The 24,597-nt window shown below is 33.1% G+C and overlaps 1 protein-coding gene across 1 annotated transcript; it reads left to right on the forward strand.

Moving 5' to 3' along the window:
• The first annotated feature begins 20,374 nt into the window (after nucleotides 1-20,374).
• LOC112775124 (adenylate isopentenyltransferase-like) lies at nucleotides 20,375-22,314 on the forward strand. The gene has a single exon (XM_025818595.3). The coding sequence runs from the start codon at nucleotides 20,733-20,735 to the stop codon at nucleotides 21,729-21,731; it is 999 nt and encodes a 332-aa protein (XP_025674380.1). The 5' UTR covers nucleotides 20,375-20,732; the 3' UTR covers nucleotides 21,732-22,314.
• The last annotated feature ends 2,283 nt before the right edge of the window (nucleotides 22,315-24,597 follow it).

Consider the following 24,597-nt stretch of genomic DNA (forward strand, 5'->3'; position numbering starts at 1 on the left):
TTATAAGGTATGCAAAGAAAATCTGTGTAACTCCGTTTGTGGTAGGGTTTATTCTCAATTCCTGATTTTCTGAGCTTTGAGGATTATTTTGTTTAGGTTAGACAACCATGTTGCAAGTATTTTCTGTGGCTGGACGAGCACATAGCTGGTATTGGTGTTGGTGTTACAAGGTACCTGGGGCATGAGCAAATTTTACATGGTGAAGAGCATCACTGGAACAAAGACATGGAAAAGAGGATAATGTTGCTGGAGAAGAGGATAGAAACGTTAGAGGTTAAAAAAAATCCAATTTGGTGGAGCATATGTGTGATGTTTGTTGTCCTGATATTTGTATTATTTAGTTATAAGAAATGATGTAAGACATGCAAAATGTTGAAAATAAAATGTATTAATCATTTGTGTATCTGACATAAGTTTGGGTCATGTTTGTGATTATGTATGTATGAAAAGAAAGTTGGCAAAGTTACAGGAAATCAAACTTTCAACCATTAACATCAAAATAAAAGGAAAGTAGTATGTCTTTCTACCATTAATATCTTCTTACTTCACAAATAAAGTTTGAACTAAAATAAAGACTCAAACCAAAAAAGGAAATAGTATCTAGAATTTCTGGTTATCAGTTACATTGGGTCACAGCTAAACCAAAAAAAAAAAGCATAATATCGTCAGCCATCAGTCATGTTGATTCCTTAGATATTGGGTCATCCTCGGTGCTCTCGTACCCATCATCCGATGAAGAGGATGTCTTCAATTCCTCTAAAATTTTATCAACATCCACATCCACTTCATCATCACCATTCCTACCAGCATCATCTACTACCTCCGGAGCATTAACGGGGTGGTCAAAGTAAATGTGAAACTCAAGAGAATGTTGGTCCTTCAATAAGTTTTCTCACATTGCATTGATCCCTGCGTCCCCGGTTAACTCGTTCAGACTAGACTCAAGATTGTCACTTCTTCGATCATACCAGTATACTGCCTTGTATGACTGGTATCCCAAACCCTTAAATAAGGTTACAAGGTCCTCGAAGTTCACAAAATCTAGGTCCATCTCCGGGAACCTCTCCTCCTTACCATTTTGATATACAAGGACACCATCACTACCTCTCACGAAGTTACCTCCGTGGTGAAAAACTAGCACTACAAAAATATTCACCATCTGAAATTTACCAAGAAACAACTTTGTGTCAGTACCGGGATACATTGAAAATTTATTTCAAAACCCCCCTAAACCCTAACACAATGCTTCCTACTACTACTTCTACACACCATGCTCTAAAAAACATTTTTAGCCCTCATTACACTACTGTTACATAGTCTCAACATGCGCCCATGATGACTTCACCCTTAGTACAAACATGAACTACAGAAACTTCAGGGGTAAGGAAGGCGATCTTACCTTGACAGGAAGACGGCAGTGCTGACCTCGCCAGTAACCTTCTTTCCTACCACCGACAGCAACTCCACTGCACTCCGATTGCTCTTCCACGTAGTGCAGTTTTTGGAGGGAGAAACAGAGGGGGAACTTTGATCGTTTTTGTGTTATGGGTGTTGCTTATGTGAGTTAAGGTAAGTTTCTAAAGGTTGGGGAGAAACGGCAGCGTTTTTGAGTCTGGGGACTAATTTGTCCTCTTTTTAAAAGCTCATCGACGTGGCAGCCCGTTAAGGCCAGCTCAGCGCCACGGGAGCCACGTCACCGTTTTCCGACAAGACAAACAGAGACACTCAAATGGAGGGGTAAAAATGTCCAGTTTTTAACGGGGTCAGGGACATTTAAGTATTTCCTAATCCTCGGGGACGAAAATGTCCGCGGTAAAAAAGGTCAGGGATGAATTTGTCCTTTACTCTTTTTTTTTTATTTTTGGGTATATATATAATATCTCTTTTAGTATACAAAATTTCTTTTTTGTTAACTAGTTTTTTAGAGTTTAGATAATTTGGAATAAATTTATATAAGAGAAATGTTAAAGGTTATCTAAATTTATTGTTTTTTGTCATTATTTAGTCATCAACTTAATTTTTTTTAGTCTAGTTCTTTTAGTCTAGTAATGGAATAATATACTTTATCCCATACTTTTAAACATTGGTGGTTAATTAATAGCTAATATTTCTCTTTATATAAATTTATGATAATTTTTTTATTTGTATAGATATTAAGTAAAAAAGGTTGCTAAGATTATGAACTATCTTTTTATTTAAAAATAAAAAAAAAACTTGATTCGTCTAACTTGTTTTTTTCTTTTACCAAAAATAGGGAGACTCAAACCCGCAATCTCTTGAGTGAGTATGGGGAGATTATGACATTTGAGTTATAGCTTCTTGGCGATTCATCTAACTCGTTAACTCGGATAAATCAGATCATTTTAATTTTTTTATACTCATTTAAAATACGGACCAACTCGGTTTTTTTAGAATAAAATGCATTTTTTGTCTCTAATATTTTTAAAATTTTTTTAAAATTATCTTTAATATTTAATTTGATTTAATTTTATCTTTAATGTTTAAAATAACTTTAATTTTGTTCTTACTGTAAAATTTTTGACCGCCAATAATTAGTCAAAATTTGACTAGAAGTTAACTGTTAAATAATTAATAGTAAGAGTAAAATTAAATTTATTTTAAAGGTTAAAGAAAAAATTAAATCAAATTAAATGTTAAAAATAATTTTAAAAAATGTTAAAAATAAAAAATATATTTTATTTTAGAGAAAGTATAGGGAGCCAATGGCCTAAGCGTACAATATGTACAATGGAGGTTTAGGAAGTATTGGAGATATGACCATTAGTGTTACGTTGTCTTGTCAGGTTACCCTTTTGGGATGAGTGAGTGGTTTCATGATATAATATTCGGATTCTAAATCCGAAAGGTCAAGAGTTCTATCCTTGGTGAATTCCAAAATCAGTTTAAGCTTTTGGGATAAATGGTTTTATGATATGAGATATTTATTATTCGTGATATCCAAATGATTATTCTAAATAGTATGGGTGATGTTCATTTTATTCATTTAGCCCATTATACGCAATACTCTATTTTATTTTGACTCGCTATTCATAACGAGTCGGCAATCGACACCTCGATCAAGAATCAACTATAAATCTAGCAGTAGTGCTCCTCCGATCCTTTTTAATCCAATTAAACTAGTAACCCATGTATGAATAGGTAGGTTAGTGTAGGTTAGGTACTTAGGATGCTGAAATAGTTAAACATATACTAGTGAGGCATCTCTTCTTAGCTATCCCCATCCACTATGTGATGCTCTCCAGGCATTTAAAAGCAGCCGGGTCACAATAATATCACTGCAAGGCCAAGCTAATAAGGCGACAACAAAACAATTAATATATAGTACTTTATAAGTGGAGAAAATCAATTTACGAATGAATGTGGGGGCCAAAAACTAACCATGCCCGCTCCCACTACATATACTGTCACAAATTAAACCGCAGGGCCATTGCACGCTATTTTCCTGCGTAGATGTCTTTGCAGCCATATCGTCGTCGACCTAAACTTTCATTTTCCGTCCTATTTATTGTTAGAATACTTTGTTTAACAACCGTTAGTATGTGACATCTGTATTCTTCAGGCTAAATAGCATTATTGTATAAAAAAAAATTACCAAACTCTATTATAAAGGCCATTTTACTCTAATCTTCAAAACGTATGAAAATCAGAATACGCACCTATAAAACTTAAAGTTATCAAAATCAGAAGTATTATCAATCAATTTGTCAATACAAGGTAATGAATAGATATTTGTGACAAATGATACCGGAATCAATTCCTGGCATGTCGGCAAGTATCCATGCAAACAGGTTGGCATTATCTCGTAATATGATCATTAGCCGCAATCACTCCTCGTCGGTTAGAGCACCTCCTATATATGTAAATTGTTTTTCATTTTTGGTTAAAGTTACCTTCTCAAGGTCGTCCATTGGTTGAGGTATTTTATGGAAGTCCTCCCTAGAATCAAGCTCAGACAGTAGGAGCAACTCCTCTGAGTTGTACACGGCTTGCAAGCATGTTGGTGGTATTGTCTTAGCGGAGCTTTGCTTTAACATTGCGTTGTAATATTGTTGTGCTTCTTTATGGTTGGTGTGTACCGTTGCCACTAAGTTTTTCTGCAGATGAAACTTAAGACACAAATATAAAGTAGATTCTATTGCTCCGAAAGCATTTAAAGCAGGTCATCCAAGAATGATGTTATATGGACTGGGGTAATCTATTATGAGATACAGGATGTCAATAGTTTTTTACTGAGGGCGTTCCCCCATCGTAGTCTTCAACCAGATATGCACGAGCACTGGGACTCTTTTTCCGGAGTACCCAACCAGTTCTCCAGAGGAAGGCTGCATAGCTTTATCACACAATTTCATTTTTTAAAAAGTTGAATAAAATAGAACATCAACACTACTACCTGGGTCTAATAAGACTTTTCTTACCAACAAGTCACTAGTCTGTATGAAAATTACCACCAGGTCATCAAGGTTTGGACTTGAGGAGCGGAAATCGGATTGTGTGAAAGCAATTGCCATTTTTACTATGCCCTCCTTTGCAGGTTGAGTTCCTTCTATCACTAGCATATTCCGGTAACTCCTTTTTCCGAGCCGAGCATGTAGTTTCTCCTCCGGCATAGCCTCCTGAAATGCAATTTATAATTCCCCTTGGTTGGTTAGAACTCATCCATTTACCTTTGTCTTTCTCTGTTGGCATTTGGCTGTTGGTTTATTGAGTGGAGTTGCTATCTTTGTGTAATCATCCATTTACGTATTTGTCCAAGAGTCCTTGTCGTGCTAGTCTTTCTAGGAGATCCTTCACCACTACTCACTTATCTGTAGTGTGGCTGAATTTTTTATGAAAAGCATAATGCTTTGTTTTGTCTACAAACCTTTGGTCTTAGTAGGTGCATGCTCTGCTCGAAGGTTTAATAATCTTGGCGTGAAGGATTTCTTTTATGATGTCCTCTCTTTCGATGTTAAATCGGGTAGAAGTATCAAATTTAGGGGTGAGTTTGAATGGTTTCTTAATGTCCTTGTTGTTTTGTGTATTTGGGAGTTTTCTCCTTATCACGCCGAAGTTGCTGTTTATCTATTCTCTGGGCTTCACGGAGCTTTTCAATCTCCATTTTTCTAGCAGCTTTTTCCCGGAACTCGGCTAATGTCTTTGATTTTGTTACTTCTATAGTCTCTTGAAATTTGCCAAGGCGAAGGCCGCTTTTGATTGCAAGCAAGTGTACGTCCGGACTGAGGTCTGAAATCTCCATTGTTGCTTTAGCAGAACGCGTCATATAATCTTTGAGATTTTCGTGTTGTCCTTGCTTGATGGTGCTAAGATAGTCCCATCCATGCATGTATATTTTTGAAGCAGCAAAGTGATTAGTAAAGACCTCTGCCAAGTCTTCAAAATTGGGAATGGACCATACAGGTAACTTAGAGAACCATAGTAAAGTAGCACCATCTAAAAAAGTTGGGAAAGAACGACAAAATATAGGGTCAGAAGCACCGTTAAAAAATATCATCGCCTAGAATTTAGTGATATGCATGTGCGGGTCTCCAAGCCCTTCATATGGTTTGACGGTGGTCGACAATGTAAAATTTTTCGGTATCTGAAACTGCATAATGTCTTCTGAAAAATTATTAGATATTGTCTTTTTTTCTTTTGGAGGGACTGTTTCATCCGGACTAGCTTCGAACACAAGTTGGTCGTTTGGGTTTGGGATTTTGGGATCTCCTTTGTCTTTCTTCCCGTTTTGATGTTGGGTTAGCAAGTCGATCACTCTTTGGAGTTCCGCATTTTGTGCCATCAACTCGGATTGTGTCAGTTTAGGGATCCCATTGTCAACCATTATTAGAGTCTTTGCAAACAAAAGTTTTTAAATAAAAAGATTTTGATATCTTAGAGTTAATCCTGTTCGGGTCTTACGATAAGCGCCAAATGTTCCATTCGTTGAGGGTTCCAACCGAGCTATAGCAACTCCCAGCATTGGTAAGCTTATTTCTCTGGAGGAGCTATACGTCGGTAGCGTCGAACACCACGAGTGGGAACATCTGCAAAAGATATACTCCAATACTCAAGTCATAAGTGAACTTTAATAATGTGGTAAGAACTAATAAAAACAAGTGAAGTATACATATTGTTTTGCCTGTTGCGTTATTATTCGTTCCTTTATATAGAGTAATAGTATGTTAGTCAGTTTAGAGTTTTATCGAGATTCTTGTTTGGTTTGAGAATATCGCTTATGTGGGGGGTTGTGCGCAACGTAACACCCTTACTATCAGAATGTCATGCTTCCGGCTACGCTACTCTGATAGCGAGAAGTATTACGACGACTTCATATATTAATAATAAGATATGAGACTTTAACTTGAAACCATATCGCTGTTTTCTTTGAAAAACCAGAAATACTTTTTCTTTTCAAACATGCATATATAACCAAATTCAAATCACAATCCTCATATTATATACATACATACATACATACATACATACATACATACATACATACAACATACATACATACATACAAAATTTTTTATACAAGTAATTTACAAATATACATACATATATATCATTACAACTCCTATCCCTCTTATAAATATAATAATAAAAGTGAGAAAAAACTATAACTATATATACAATAATATAGAACACAATCAGATGCACAGAAAAACTCTTTAAACTCTTCGTCCATCCTGAAAATAAAAATTTGTAGGGGTTAAAAATATCGTCTTCGCTGATTCTTAATAGAGGGTTTTTAAAAATTGTCATAAGAGGATGCATATAAAACAAAGAATTTCTTTCAATTGCAGTAATTCTCGATCGTCTTACGAATCTATTCAAATAATTAACAATTAATTACCCAAAGTTCAAAATTCACTTCTTTAGTTATAAGAATTTCAAAACTAATTTTTTTGTTGCCCATGGTATCCCTCAACGTGGCAGGCTAAGGATTAATCTGTCGCGGATCTGAGCTCCATTTAAGGGTCTGCCACTGGCCAATGGGTTGCTACATGCACAAGACGGGATTCAAACTCCCAACACTTGCTTAAGCGGACGAGTGAGCTGACCACTTGGCCAACCCAAGTTAGTTCTAAATTAATATCTCATAACATAATTAAACGGCCTCCGGCCCAAATCAAATCAACTCGGTCTCGGGCCCAAATCAAATTAAATCATGGCCTCCGACCCAACTCGAATCAAATCACCATAAAAGCTCAATCTCAAAACAAAATCAATTACCGGCATCAAACGGTACAAGGCAATTACAAACAGAGAACAATTACAGCCAGTACTACATCAGGAACAACCCTCGGCATTACCACCGCCAGCATAAAGGATCTCTCAGTTGTTCAAGCACAAACAAAATAATACAAGAAATACACAAACAAAGAGGATAGTTAAGGCAATTAGTTGAATTAGTAATAGGTACAATTATGCTAATAGGCAAACCAAATACAAGATACACACCCCAATAATACACACAAATGCAAATGATGCATTCTTGTCCTATGGCCAATGAGCTCATCTGTCGGTTATACAGCCGAACCCGACATGTCTGGTAGCTAACACTGGACAGTCCCTCGGTGCGTGCATCCCCGAAGCTCGTATTCATATTCATTGATCAATATCTATTGGGCGAATCATCCATAAAGGTATAAGTGCTCGACCACATCTTGCAACGGAGGGTCAACAAAGTCTCAATTCCGACCGAGAGCAAGTGGGACAAAACCACTATCCTTACATATGACCCTCGGAAGCTCAAATTTCGACTGAGAGCAAGAAGAACAAAACCACAATCCTTGCATCTTACCCCCAGAAGCTCAAATTCCACCTGGAAACAAGCGGGACAAAACCATCATCCTTGCATATTATCCCAAAAGCTCAAAAATTCAAAAATTTCTTTTTACAAATAATTCAAATTCTTTTATCTTCCACAAAACTCCTTTTCATCAAATCTGAAGTCTCAAATTAACCTCGAAAATTTATTCTTCAATTCTGTTTGAAATTTTCAAAAACATAATTCTCAAATTTGAAATAATTGCTTAAAGCTCCCTTTCAACTTCATTCTCAAGTTCAATAATTTTTTAAAGCCCCAAAATAAATTCAAATACTATAAATTCACCAAAACTTCTAAAAATGGGATTCTTTAATCAAACTCAAGACATAGTTCTTTTTATATGAAATCGAGGTCAGAACATAATTCTTTTCTTAATGAATCAAACTCAAAACAAAATTCCTTTCTTAATAAATCGAACTCAAATCATAATTCTTTTCTTAATAAATCAAACTCAAAACAAAATCCTTTTCATAATAAATCGAACTCAAATCATAACACTTTTCTTAATAAATCAAACTCAAAACATAATTCTTTACTTAATAAATAAAACTCAGAACATAATTCTTTTCTTAATAAATAAAACTCAAAACATAATTCTTTTCTTAATAAATCGAACTCAAATCATAATTCTTTTCTTAATAAATCAAACTCAAAACAAAACCCTTTTCATAATAAATCGAACTCAAATCATAACACTTTTCTTAATAAATCAAACTCAAAATAAAATTCTTTTCTCAATAGATTAAACTCAGAACATAATTCTTTTCTTAATAAATAAAACTCAAAACATAATTCTTTTCTCAATAAATCGAACTAAAAATATGTCTCTTTCCGTAATAAATCAAAATCAATTAATATGATTCTTAAATCAAATTTTTTTCTAAATAATGCTTCAAACAAAGTCTCAGAGTTTTTATAAAATTTTTGGCAACATCTCCTTTAAAATTCAGACTTTGCCACCCTTCAAGGGTCACAACAACCAAACCAAACATCTCTCAATCATTCAAATCACTTCTAATAAACTATTATCACAACAATACCAACTCAACTGAAAGAATCAATAAATTCCATAACTCAAGCAACCAATCTCATCAATCACAATTTAGACTAACTTCAACAAAATCAATTCAAAATTCAGAATTCTCAGCCTTCTCACAACTCAACAAGATTTTCAACACAACTCATTTCTTAGTATAAATATACCAATCGGATTTCCAAATCAAACTTTCATTAACCATCACAATGCCAACTCAATCAATAAAAAATTCAATCAAGTAAACAATCAAATTCATTCAAAATAACTTAGTCAATCCATAAGACTCACATAATCACCAAAAATATATTTTTGCATCAATATCGATTTATAACAATTCTTGGAAATAAAATGAGTTTAAGAAAAGCGCCCCTACCTCGATCGCGACTCAACTACGTGACAAACTCTCTTTTTCTCTAAGCCCGCAACAGCGAGAGCTACAACAATAGCTCCATACTACTCTCGCGACAACAACCACAACTGCAAACACGACAAGCAACAACCGGAACTTGATCCTATCGCAATAACGTTGCAAAACCTCATCCACATATAATAGAACAGCGACTAAAAGAGTTTTGGAGCAAAATGACTTACCCAAATCGAGAATAAGTGGGGGAACGGAGCAGCAGCAGTTCTGGCGAGCTCCAACAGTGGCGGCATCTGCTGGTGACAACCTAGACGACGGCAAAACCACCCCGCGATGCCTTCTCTCTCCGCACGCATTCTGTCTCTCTCTCCTCGTGTAAGGTCCTCATGGTGGCTCGACGGCATCAGAACGGCGACGTCAGTGGGTGACTCGATGGCGTCAGAAGGATCCAGCTCCAACCGCGACGTGGTTTCTCTCCTCTGCATCGACAGCTTCGGCCTCCCTCTCGCGCGCGACACAATAGTGCTCTCTCCTTTGACGCGCGATGACGACGGAAACAGCAGGATGCGACGGCGGCGAGCTGGGCGCGACGATGGTGCAGTGGCAACACGGCTCCCATCTTCCTTCTCTCTTCTTCTATCCCTCGCAGCGCAGCTCTCCCTCCATTTTTCTCTTTCCGTTCATGTGTGTGTGTGAAGAAGAATGAGTGTGAGGTGAGTGAGGATGTGGCTGAGTGTGTGAGGTGAGAGTGGGCTAGGGTTTTATGTGTGTCACTTAGTTAGGGTTTTGGATAGTATAGGTATTTTTAATAAGAATAGGGATAATAGAGTAATTGAAAACCAATTTTAATCCAATAAAATTATCTTTAAAAAAAATACTATTTATTCATAAATTTATAAATTATTTTCAAATAAATACTCTAATCTGAGATTTAGAAATAATCAAATTAATTTTATTTTACCCATAAAATAAAGTTCAAAATTTAAATATTCAAATTAAAGCATATAAATTCTCATTTTTCTTTCAATTACTAAAACTTTAAATCATAAATAAAAAAATTTTCAACTAATATAAAAATCTGTAAAAATAAAATCTTGAATAAATATAATAATCACGAATAACTCATTATTTAATTTCCAAAATTTGGGTCTTACGCGCAACGTCTTACTGCTCACATTTAACTAATGTCTCACGTGTCCGAGTTTATCGTTTCCGTTGCCGAGGTATAAGTTACATATCAGTATATATTAAATAATATAATTGATAGCTTTGTATTTTTTTCTAAATGAATTCTTTTTATACTCAATTAAAGTTATATATAGAATATTAATTATTTTATTATTTATTGAATTTTGATATATTTAAATTAATTAAAAATCAATTATATATATAATTTTTTATTTTACTTTTAATAGTAAGTTTATCATAATTTTCGGTCAATAATATGGTGGGATACAATAATTTTGCTATTTAGAGTACAATATAATGTATTAATCATATTTTATTTTAATTACAGAAATTTAAAAGAGATTTTTGTCTTATATTTTCTTTTTTTGCTATATACTCCAATATATTCTTTCATTTTAATGTAATCCTAAGGTTATATTTTATTTAATTTTATTTTTCTATATATAAAGTTAAATCTCTTTGTAATTATAATTCATTTTATTTATTTTTACCTTGCAGAGGTGAAATGAGATTTTTTTTATATGAAATAAAGTTGTCACATGCATTTTTTTTAAATAAACTTTATTAATATATATTCATTTTTAATGGTTTTTTCACATTTTTTGTAGTCTATAACTATGATATTCATTAGGGTACAGTTTGGTAACTAATTTTTTATTAGCTTGAAGGCACTCCAATAAATAAAATAATTTCAAAAGAATTTTAAGGATTTCTGATCTCTAATCATTTATTATTTTACTTGAATATTAACTCTATTTAAAATATTTATGAATGAATATTTTTAATATTATTTCTACATTTTGTGATTAATTAATAAAATTAACAAATAATGTCAATAATTACTTCATTTCTAATAAGATGGTAAATTAAAAATAACTAATGGAAATAAATTTATATTAAATACTTACTCATAATAAATAACACTTGAACTCTCAAATACTCAACCATTTCTACATGGTTGGATGGAAGTCGGGTTTAGATTATATCTACCTTTACTTGCTCTTAATATATATATTCTTTTGAAGTTTAATAATTTTATTTGTTGGATTTTAATAGTTTTAAGGCAGAGTAAGTTTTATCCAAGTTAAAAAAGGGTGAAGTTAAATAAGATGAGAAAAAATTTATCCCTACTTATTCCATTGTTATCTCTCTCCATGGTTTATTTAACAGAGAATAATCTTTTTATATATATGAAATTATTGCAAAGACAAAATATAATAAATCTATATTTTGGGCTAAAAAATAGTTAAGAGGTCATATTCTTATGGTTAAAATTTAACTTATGTTGAGTTTTTAACCAAATTTATTTGTAATTAAAAGAAGATATTTCATAATTGAAAGATTGATCCATGTGATTGAAGTAACGATTAGTTTATATTCAACTTTGTCTCTAATGTTTAATGATTAAATTCAAAGGCTGGCCACCGCCTTGCAAGGTTAGGGGCAGCAACCTCCTTCCAAGATAACAATAAAGACGAAAAGGAGAGAGAACAAGTTGAAACTCTTAACAGAAAAAAAAAGAATAAAGCTCTACATCCAAGCAAAATAGAGTAAATACTCATAGTTGTCCCTGAGATTCGCGTAAATACTCAATGTAATCCTCAAGATCCCGATTTCCCTATTTTAGTCCCCAGATAGAGCTTCGAGTACTCAAAATGGTCCCTAGACATATTTCTGGTAATGAGTCATCACCGGAGCACTGATGTGGCCTCTGTTTGCCACGCTGGAGGGGTCCAACAGCTATCTGAGCTGGTGAATTTCCAATTTGTACCCACATTGGTCCCTCATTTTATATTTAACCCTAAATCCCCAAATTTTTGTAAACTTCATCTCTTTTTCTTGTTCATCACACTCTCCTCATTCTTCTATCGGGGGCTGTTACTCATGTCGATGATGGATGGGAGTAGCACTGCAGGTGAAAGCTCTGTTCGTTTCCCCTAAGATCAAGAGCCTCAAAAGTACCAATTTACTCAAGTTTCTTGTCAATTGTAACGTCCACTCTACTAATGTAGAAAGCAGCAGAACTTTAAACCTTGAGAGATTAGCCATCTCAGAAGCTTCAAGACCATCCAAGTAAGCATTGATTACTGTTTCGTATTGAGCAAGACAGAGTATAAGCTGTTAAAAAATACACAAAAACAATGAGCATATTGTTGCTTCTGTAAGCCGCAAGGATAAAATTTTGGTGACATCATAATGCGCATAACAACTTGCAGTGACATTTAAACTTATTACACTTTGAATTACGTTTCTAACAGTCAACAAATTTCTGTATCACAAGTCTGAATCTTTTTTCTCAATATGGAAGATCAGAATAATGAGTTCAACAATGTGATTCAATAGAATTTACCCAAATTTTTTTATCTAGAGTTTATACCTTTGGCTTAATCACAAGAGATAAAGTAAATAAAAAAGTATATCACAACCTACTTCAAATCTATATTCTATGCAAAACATTATGTATTGAAAATCAAGTACAAAAGAAAACTTACCTCAACTGTTCACTGTAAGCATTTGATATAGTTATGGCTCTTTCAAAATTCTGCCAAGTAAGAAGATTGTAAAGGAATTAAATGCAATACAAAAAAGAAGTTTGCTGTTAAAGATGAAGATGAAGATAAATCATAAAGTATCGCGGGGTTGCTAGTAACACCCCTGATTCCAGCAACAACGAATGGAGAAAGCAAATCAGAAATTTTGATACAGGGTAAGCAATTTTCTTAACAAAATTAAATTTGATAGCTAAATTAAATTCAAAGCATCTGAAATTTTGTAGTGATCTAGTTGGAATCGGACGAAAACGCCAACCAAGAGCAGAAGATCGGGGCCGCCAGAATGGTGCGGTTGTGAAGACAATGAAGGTGTCTGAAATCGTTCATAGAAAAAGTTGTATTGTTGGGTCAATGGATATTCTACATGAGAAGGTACAAGTGTTAAGCAAAGAATGACGGAGATGTGGGAGATTATGGGCCAAAGCTGTGGATCCTTCATCTGACATTGTTTGCCCAGAAAAGGGCTTCCCCAGATGTTGAGTTGTATTAGAGAGGTAGGCAGCTTTTTTCCTTCCATATTCTTCAACTTGGGACAATCAACAGTGGCTAAATATTGGAGGGAGGTGAGGTGAGGTGAGGAGAGTGCGATGAATAAGAAGAAGAGATGAAGTTTACGAGAATTTGGGATATAGGGTTAGATATAAAGGGAGGGACCAATGTGGGTACAAATTGAAAATTAGACCCTCTAGTGTGGCAAACAGAGGTCACGTCAGTACTCCGGTGATGACTCATCACCAAAAATATGCCCAAGGACCACTTTGAGTAGTCGGAGCTCTATCTGGAGGACTAAAATGGGAAAATCGGAATCTTGAGGATTACATTGAGTATTTACGCGAATCTCAGGGACAATTATGGGTATTTACTTAAGCAAAATACTTAATCAAGTCTAACCAAGTTGTTATAACAACTTTTTAAATCACGCGCCTCCTTCCCCTTTTCCTTTTCCTTATCAGTTTTCTCCTTCTTCTCCTTCTCCTTCTCCTTCTCTGTTTCTTTCTCCTTTTCCTCCTCCTCTTCTTCTTCTTCTCCTCCTCCTCCTCCTTCTTCCCCAATGTTGCGTCTTGTTTTTTTTATTCTTTAAGTAATTTTTTAACTGTTTGTTCAAATCTGAATCGAATTCGGTTCATTTGTGAATTGAGTTAGGTTCACTTGATACTACTTTTAAGTATTCACCAAATCTGTTATTTCTTAAAAAATTCGGTTCATCTCTTTGTTTAATTGAGTTTATTAGCATAATGAATTGAAATGTGCTTTTCTTATTGATTGAATGTTTATCACTTTTTGTTCAAATCTGAACCGAATTCGGTTCATTTGTGAATTGAGTTAGGTTCACTTAATACTACTTTTAAGTATTCACTAAATCTGTTATTCCTTAAGAAATTTGGTTCATCTCTTAGTTTAATTGATTTCATTTACATGCAAAAATGAATTGAAATGCACTTTTCTTGTTGATTGAATGATTATCACTTTTTGTTCAAATCTGAACCGAATTCAGTTCAGTTGTGAATTGAGTTAGGTTCACTTGATACTACTTTTAAATATTTACCAAATCTGTTATTCCTTAAGAAATTCAGTTCATCTCTTAATTTAATTGAGTTCATTTGAATGCAAAAATGAATTGAAATGTACTTTTTTGCTGATTAAATGTTTATCACTTTTTGTTCAAATCTGAATCGAATTTGGTTCATTTGTGAATTGAATTAGGTTCACTTGATACTACTGTTAAGTATTCACCAAATTTGAACCAAATTCGGTTCATTTTTTTATCCAAATGAACCTCAATTAACAGAAAAAGAAAAAGAAAAAATGTAGCAACAATAAAAGAATGACGATTGAGAGAAGAAGAAGGAAGGCGAAAAAGAAAAAGGAGGAAGGCGAAGAAGAAAAAGAAAGAACGCGAAGAAAAAGAAGAAGGAATGTGAAGACGAAGAAGGAGGAAAGCGAAGAAGAAGAAGGAAGAAAGCAAAGACGAAGACAAAAAAACGTTATTGAAACGCGCGTGTGTATATACTGGTGTAATGAAAATGTTTTTTTATTGAGTTTGGCCTACTTGGTTGGACTTAGATACAAAAATACTTGAATATGTAGTTAGGCTAAAAAAAAAAGTAAATGTTTATACATAAGATGTTACAATTTTCTAACTTATATTCAATGTTATCACCAAATAAATAATATATAAAAAAAATTATGTTATAGTTTCAATATTTTTGTCATATTAACAGAATACTTTATAATTTTATAGTTTAATATTACTCCTTTAAAAATTCAAGGACTAAAATCCATTTATAAAAACTAAATGATTAACATTTTTACAATTAACAATTTTGTTAGTTCAAAATAATTTTCTTGAAATTATGGGACTTAAATCTAATCTAATTAGAGAAACTAAATTGTACACTAGATATCCTTGGAAATCAAAAGAAAAAAAAGTCAACAATAGTCCAAACGCCTAGTCCATCCATTGAAGTTCTACTACATCCGGAATTGCTAAATGCTTTGAACCTTGCTATTCTTTATTAGGAATTGGAGAAGGATAATACAAATTGGGGTAAGAGTTCCCTTATATAAAAGCAAAGGAAAAAAGGATTTATCTATAAAGCATAACTTTTCAATTTGTCAACATTTTGAGAGAGAAAGTCCCCTATAAAAATCATTGTCCTACACCAAATGGATACTAGCTAGGCTTCTAATGTTACCTCATAAAACATACTTGTTAGAAATTCTGTCATTGACGTTGCATGCATTACGCTACAACCAAATAGTCCAGATAGTGGCATATATTGCATAGTGCTACAAAGATTTTGGTTCTTTATTGCTTGGAAACCCAATAAACCTAGTCAAAAGAAGTTGATCTATGGTTGTAGCCTTGTAGGGCACACCCAACACTTATCAAAGATGCAAAATAAATTGTTCCATGAAAATACGGCCATCAGGGAATGCAAAAATATATGTAAATTTGAGTCAGAATTTTCTCCACACACCAGGGGAGATAGCCTTATTTAGTCTTAAACATGCAACATGTTATTGGTATTAGTTCTGTTAATCACAACTGCCCATATGAAATGTTTGACATAGAGGCAACTCTGGACTTCCAAATGGGTTTGTCTAGATGGGAAGAGGTTGTACCAGAAAATTGAGTTAGAAATCGGAAGGTTTACAAGTAAAATACTAGAGAAGACAAGAGATCATATCCTTTTCTCAAGTGTGTTAAAAGTTCAAGGGATTTCCTATTATTTTGGATACCAAAGAAGGGGAAGTCCCAAACGAAATAACCCTATGTAATCCAATGTTTAATGAGTAAATTTGAAGGCTTAACATCATGTACTCTACTACATCTATTTTATTTAGTTTGTTGATGCTATAAAAAAAATTCAACAATGCTAGGAACCAAGAGGGTATCAGCAAAAAATCAGCCAAATACCTTTGAGTGAATCTAAAACCTTTACGTAGATAATGTTTATATTAAACATTAGGATGTTTCTTCTACTAAGTATCATAATGTTTCTTTTTCATACTAAATGGATGTTCTTTTATATATTTTATAATTTTTTTTATATACTAAGAATCGAGATTGTTGGAAGTTCCATGATCCCCGCCCTTATTTCTCCAACGTATCATTCAAAATTTTAATTTGGGATGAGAAACAATTAATATCAAATATATTAAATTAAAAAGAAATAAAATTAATTAAATATAATTATAAATTAATTAAATTTTTTATTTTTTGGCTAATCACTTATTAGTTCCATATACTTTTCCAAAAAATTTAGATAACTTAACTACTATAATTTAATACTGTATCGACTACAAAATTCTGTTATTGTATAGGAGAATAAGGGTCTTATTTTTACCTAAATAATAGGTTAAAAAAAATTAATCTTAATTTTAAATTTTGAATTAGTTAAGTTTATTCATGTTCAATAAACTTGAGATGTAATCTATTGTTTACAATCTTCGTTGTCCACTTACCGAAATTAAAAAAAAATAATTTGCTATGCATATATTACTACCTCATAAATGCTTTGAAAGTGGAGTTTTAACTAATATTTTTTTAAAAATAATAAAATTATTACCAGTAGCTTTGCATAAATACTCAAAAGAATTTATGAATTTTCAAAGACACTGGGACAACAAAAGGAATTTTCTATCATTTTTAGAATTTAATATCACCTGAGATTCGCCTAAAGAGTGACACGTGCTAAATGTTATTTTAAGTGACACTGCATATTTACTTATTATCAATATGGGTGATGCTAGGTAACCAAAAAATAATTACAATATAGAAATATCACATAAAAATTCTAATTCTCTTGATAAGCAAGTAACATACACCTTTTTATCACTTATTCTCTTTATCACTTATTATTTTGCTGCATGTTTGGAGTCATTAATGTTCTTTCCAAAATCAATTTCAGTTTCTCCCAAATCAAATCCATAGCATCTCTCAATCACATTATTATCCATTAAAATGCAATAATTCGCTGCAAAAATCATGAAAATTAAATTAAAAATTTTTAACAACTTTTACTATACAACTTATATTTTACATATAGACTATTAAAAAATAAAACATAAAATATAAACAAAAATTAAAAAATAATTTTTTAAAAATAATTATTAACTCGTTATATTAAAATCAATAAATAAGCATACATATGAATATTAAATAAAAATATTAAAATAATTAAAATCATGACCTATTAGTGCACATATGAGATAATTTGAAAAATACAATAAGACGTATAGTTTAAAATTTGATAATATTAATTATAAAAATTTATTAATTATAGACATCATGTAGGTATGAAATTATGAATATTATGAGTACAAATTATGGATGTTATTAACATGAAATAATGGATGTTATGTGTATGAATCTATGGATGTTATGAGTAAATTTATCAATTGAATAAATTAATTTAAGAATTTGATATTTTTTAAATTCAATTATGATAAAATTTAAAAACATCTGTATTAATTTTATAAGAGTAAAGTATCGTTTTTGTCCCCAACGTTTGGGGTAAGTCCCAAAGTTGTCCCTAACGTTTCAATCGTCCTATTTAAGTCCCTAACGTTTCAAAATTGACTCAATGTTGTCCTGCCGTTAGGGATCCATTAACAGAATTGACGGCAGGACAAAATTGAGACGATTTTGAAACGTTAGGGACTTAAATAGGACGAAAACGTTGGGGACAAAAACGATACATAGAAATAAATTTTAATTTTATCCTTCAATAATATCAATGTTTTACTATACACAGTATTCAATTATTTTTTAATCACATCTAAGTAAATTACACTTAATCATATTCCTTTCATTCTAAATAAATTAATTTTTTTTATAATTTTACTCTTAAAGATTTTTAGTTATCATGAAATATTTGTAGAATGATTAGTATATAAACTTGCGGAAAAGAAAAAAATAATATATATACAATAAAATATAAATTATATCTTTTATCTCTAATGTATCAAAATTCTTTAAAATTATAAAAAAATAATTTTATTTAAAATAAAAATAATGTGATTAAGTGTAATTTACTTAAATGTAATTAAAAAATAGTTGAACACTATGTACAGTAAAAAATTGATATTATTGAAAGACAAAATTGAATTAAAAATTATTTTTATGTATCATTTTTGTCCCCAACGTTTTCGTCCTATTTAAGTCCCTAACGTTTCAAAATTGTTTCAATTTTGTCCCGCCGTCAATTCTGTTAACGGATCTCTAACGGCAGGACAACATTTAGTCAATTTTGAAACGTTAGGGACTTAAATAGGACGATTGAAACGTTAGGGACAACTTTGGGATTTACCCCAAACGTTGGGGACAAAAATGATACTTTACTCATTTTATAATTACTTATGCAATAACTAGAAAATGATATGTGTATGGATGTAATATCTAATAAGCATGAATTTAATTTATAGATGTTAGTTGTATGTAATTATGGATGTTATGTATATAACGTATGAATGTTATGTGTATGAACTTAATTAGTACAATATAATTATAAATGCACATAAAAAAAATTAAAACAGTTTATTATCGTACCTCATCAAAGCTAGTGTAGTTTTTCATATTCTCGAAAATTGATTGATTGGCAATAACTTCGTCGGGTGGGTCCATCTGTTGTTCAAATTCTTCAACACTTTTTACCATAAGTACCGTATTAAGGTCGAATTCAAATGTCATACTATTTGTAATGATAAAGATGATTTCTTATAAAATTCCTTGACATATTCTAATTGTGCTTGCAATGGTATTAGAGTTGTGAATTTTGAATAAACATAATTGAATTAACGGAAACAAAATCATATTAAGGTAGCAGATTTTGTATCTCTCCATTGAATGATAATAAATGACTTAACAAAAATAGAAAATTAATTACAATAAAAAACGATAATGATAATAATAAAAAAAATAAAAAAGCGTGTATGATAATAATCAATTATAATTATTGATTTTATGTGATATTATTGTATTTAGACGAAAGAATAAAGCAAGAATCAATTTCAATGATAAATCATAATCGTTATTAATTATTATTATTAATTTTTATATGAACATACCAGAGGAACTATATATGCTATTTAGTGTGTTTTAGGACAATTAATGTCATATAATCATTTTTATTTTATTCTTAAATATAAAAATCAAATTATAAAAAGGATTATTAAGTATTGATTATAAGAATATCTAATAGTAAGGGATATGATATTATAATTAATATTATTAATAATAAGTGGAGTTGATAAGAATATGATAAGTGGAATGATAAGTAGAATGATAAGAGAATGGGCTAAAAAATAAAATTGTTATTAAATGATGTAAATGAAGTATATTATAGAAAGTTTTGGCTAATTATGGCTGGAATTTTTTTGTTACCAAACTTTTTCCTAACAATATACAGAGGGATGAGATAGATTAGTTCAAATAACATAATTTTTCCGTACTCATTTAAGAAGTCGCCAGTTTGTGAGTTCCCTTATTTTTGGTAAAAAAATATATAGAAAGAGGGATGAGATACATTTAATGTTTAAAATATCAATAAATATAATTTAAAATTTCATATGGAACATCTAATCCCATTCCACTCAAGTAATATTAGTAAGAATCAAAATTTCAATTTGGGAAAATGTTTCTATGTTAGTAAGAATGAAATTTCAAACTTTTAGTTGGAATAAAAATTATATAATTGTAAATATAATAAATTAATAAGAAAGGAGATATTTTTGAGATTTGATTTATATAAATTTTAAATTAATCTGTAGTGTAATTAAATAAAAAAATAATTAATAGTGTAAATGAATTAAATAGAGTAATTGAAGGGTATTATTTTTGACTCATTACATTGATCATGCAGTAGTGGGGGTGTTTAAATAGGGCGTGATTGGTAGTCCCTGAGCAATCTGAGAGGATGAGTGAAGCAATTGAAAAGCTGGAAAGTGCAAAAACAAATTGTAGCAGCGAATAAGAGGCATCATATGATTGGATTTGGTGGTACATGTTTATTATCTGTCAAATGACAAAGCAAATGCAGTGTGTGTAGCAGTAAGTAGTAGTGTGTGTTTTCCGCCCCGCTCCATCCCCTCCCTCCACTTCCAAAATATTCATTCCACAACACCCACTCACTCACTACTCACTACTCACTGCTGTCTAACCGTCTACGCAAACACACGCACTTTCTGCATTTTTTCTCTCTTCAAACCGCACATACATCACCCCATTCATTTTCTTTTTCTCTTTCTCCTTTTCCTATGAGACTCTCCCTCTTCTCACTCTTACCCCACCGCCATCCCAATATCATCACAACCACGCCCCGCTCCTCCCGCATGGACGCATCCTTCCACCGCCGCAAGGACAAGGTCGTCGTCATCGTCGGTGCCACCGGCTCAGGCAAATCCCGTCTCTCTCTCGACCTCGCCTCCCTCTCCTTCCCCTTCTCCGAACTCATCAACTCTGACAAAATGCAAGTCTACAACGGCCTCGAAATCACAACCAACAAGATCCCCATTCACGAGCGCAAAGGCGTCCCTCACCACCTCCTCGGCGACGTATCCCCTGCACACGGCGAGTTCTCCCCCTCCGACTTCCGCCGACGCGCCGGAGAAATCATCTCCGATATCACCTCCCGAAATAAGCTCCCCATAGTCGTTGGCGGCTCCAACTCCTTCGTCCACGCACTTCTGGTGGAACGATTCGACCCGGAGTTGAACGTGTTTGATGGGGACGCTGAGATATCGCCGGAGTTGAGGTACGAGTGCTGCTTCCTCTGGGTGGATATATCGTTCAATGTGTTGAGGGATTACTTGTTGAAGCGAGTGGACGACATGCTTGACTCAGGAATGGTGGAAGAGTTAGCTGAGTTCTTCGACCGCGACTCGCCCGATTTAGAACTCGAATCGGCCAGCCGAACCGGTTTGAGAAAAGCCATTGGGGTGCCTGAGTTCGACCGCTTTTTTAAATTGTACCCTCCTGGTTGCCACGATTCACTGCGGGCGGGTGCATACGAGAAAGCCGTGAGGGCCATAAAGGATAACACGTGTCAGCTGGCCAAGAGGCAGATACAAAAGATCCACCGGTTAAAAGCTGCCGGGTGGGACCTACGGAGGCTAGATGCCACGGAGGCGTTTCGGGTGCTCATGACGTCAGGGCGTGACGGCGGCGCCAACGGCGGAGATAGGTGGTCCGATGTGTGGGGGAGGGATGTGTTGGAACCAAGCGTGAAGATTGTGAGGCGCTTCTTGATGGAGTAGGTCTTCCAGCTAAATCCAGCTACTACTCTAACTCTCTTTCTTTTTTTTTTTTAATTTAATTTCATTGTGTTTATTTTACCACCAAAAAAGAGAGGGGAAAAAACAAGCTGACAAAATTGTTTGGGGGAGGGGGGATTGTACAAAAAAAATGGAAATGGGTAAATGCGACTTTGGATAAATTAGGTTGTGCTCTCGGGAGATTGGAGGAATGGGAAATGGCCATGGTCGTGACCATTGGCTACCAAATTTTGGTTTCTGTTCATGTGAGGTTCTACAGTTTTACTCAAGGCTGATTTTCGTGGCAACAATGTAAGAAAGAAAACAAAAAGAAAAAATATATCGATAATAGTACTACAGAAAAAAGATGAGAATTTTTGTTAGCGTTAGATTTTTTATTTTTTATTTTCACCCTTTCCTCCTGGAGCTTTGGCTGGCGTTGTTGTTAATTATTAAAAGGAAAATATTGCAACCTGAAACTGTGAACGAATGTTTGTTGCTGTCGAAGTTATTCATGTGTTTCCCACTCTTGTTTGTTTGTTTTCTCTCACTCATATATTGGGCGTGGACGTTGAAATGATGAGCAAATCACATAACATAGGGAACTTTCTAACAGCAAGTAAGGCACATATTTATTTGTGTTTGGTATATACTAGTAATAACATTACAACATATAACTTATAACCAATAATAAATAAATGGGTACAAAAGATGAGAGGAGAATCTTATTGTGGAATCTGGATTAAGGTTTTAGGAGTTGGGGATGGCAGGCAACAAACACCCAAATTCTCTCCAACCCCACTTTTCATTCCTCCCCTCCAATTAACTAAAGGACAACCATGCGCTTTTCTCCCTTTTTCCTTTTCACCTTTTTTTTTTCTTCTCATATTTAATTCTTTTGTTTTAGGACGGAGTATGTACTACATTATCATTTATCAGGAGGCGAATGACTCTGATGAATTTGTCTTGGCTATGAAACAAATCCTGCTTCCTTTAGTTTTATTCTTTATGTGTAATCATTTCGCATTTACGCTCTCTCAAAATTTCTCAACTAATTGTTTGTTGTTTCCTTCGGCAACGGTGACAACATAAATATCAGAAACCGCTTTTAATTAGATGAAAGGAATACTTGGTTGAGAGAGTGTTAAACCACGTAAATCTACGATTTGTTTCCTTATTTTATGAGCTTTTGAAAGTTTGTTTATGACTTCCTTAGCTTTATTTATCCTACCGTGGCCATTGAGAATCTTAATAAATGGACCCTGTCAATAAACCTACTAAGGTTCCTAACTATATATTTGTCTTGTCCGTGAAAGAATGATTTGGATTAGAAAAAATAGTTGTCTATAGATAGATGGCAGATATAAATTGTGGATACTATCACCTTCTATTCATCGTTATATAAATAAAAATGCTACTTATCCTTTTAAATTTAGTTTTTGGTTAATCTTTTTAAGAATTTATTATTATTTAATTAATTTAAATATCTATTTTTAAATATTAATTATTCAAAAAATAAAAAAAGTTATTTATTTTTTATTTATTTTTTAAATTAAATAAAAGACAATATTTAAAGAATACCTAGTTGTACTAACGTCTCATAAATTGGGTCTACAACTAAATATACACATAATGCAACTCTTTTATTAATTATCCTTCTATTATTGTTTGACAAAATTATTCCGCTTTGGTTTTGTGCAATTATGAAGAAGGCCATGGCATTTTTATTTAGTCAATCCTCCATCAGCAGACTAACAGCACAGATATATAATACTGCTATAAAATATCATATAATAATATATATCTTATCATAGAAGAAGTTCACATATAGTATATCTAATCTAAACTAATATTTTCCAAGGCTGCAGGAATCGGGTGAAAATCGTGAAGCCACCTGAAATAATTTATTGTGTAATCTAATATAATATAATTCCTTGTATATCATGAATTATCAATCTGAATCAGCATGAGATATTCCTTTCCTCTCTTGTAGTATTATCACCTTAGCTTGACTTGTTACACAACAACTATCCAACAAGTGCGCCAATCGTAGCAAAGGAGGAAAGTCCTCAACTATCTCCCATAGGGTCGGAGCAAAATGCTGTTACATCAACCATAAATTAAAGAAGAAAATAATAATAATAACAACCTTTTTATATCAATTCTCACAATTCATGGCATCGAGATGTGAATAGGTCACCGAACAACCAAAAAGTTGGCAATGCTGCTAGGGTTTTAGAGGTCTGCATAACAAGTTGAATATACCATAGTATCAGATATTTATGATTTATATCTTTATTGTAACTCTGTTTTATTTGTCTTAACAACTTAACGATCCCCGTATTGAAAGGAAGCTGTCTAAAAAGGTATTATGAAAAAAATAAGGGAAAAATGGAAAGAAGAAAGAAAACTAGTAGTTAACTGTTGGAGTGGAGGTGATGTGGTGAGGTTGGTTCTCTTTCAGGGTGTCCTTTTAGATGATGTTGATGTGGTTGAGTTTGTTGGAAGCACAGGGGGAGGAGAGTAGCATTTCGTTTTCATAGAATTAAAGGCTACTAGAGCGCATAGGTATATAGTGTTATGAGTGCAATGCAGTTGTCATGTAGTTGCTGCAAGCAACAATGCACAAGTCCCATGAATGCCACAATTTAATTTTGTGTTATATATATCCATCTTCATCCCCCACCCCACCCTGCAAGATTTTCGAAGCTCTCCATGTACCTCTTGGGGCCTGTGGGGGCCGACTCCCATACATGCTCTTTGCTCTCATTATCTTAGGGGAAAAGGGGTCCCCTGCATTTTCAAGGGAGCATGTTCTTTTTCCCCCTTCAATTTTCGCATCACTTTTTATTTTTTTTATTAAAATTTA

This window comes from Arachis hypogaea, chromosome 19 (assembly GCF_003086295.3).
Source record: "Arachis hypogaea cultivar Tifrunner chromosome 19, arahy.Tifrunner.gnm2.J5K5, whole genome shotgun sequence".
Classification (NCBI taxonomy): Eukaryota; Viridiplantae; Streptophyta; class Magnoliopsida; order Fabales; family Fabaceae; genus Arachis; species Arachis hypogaea.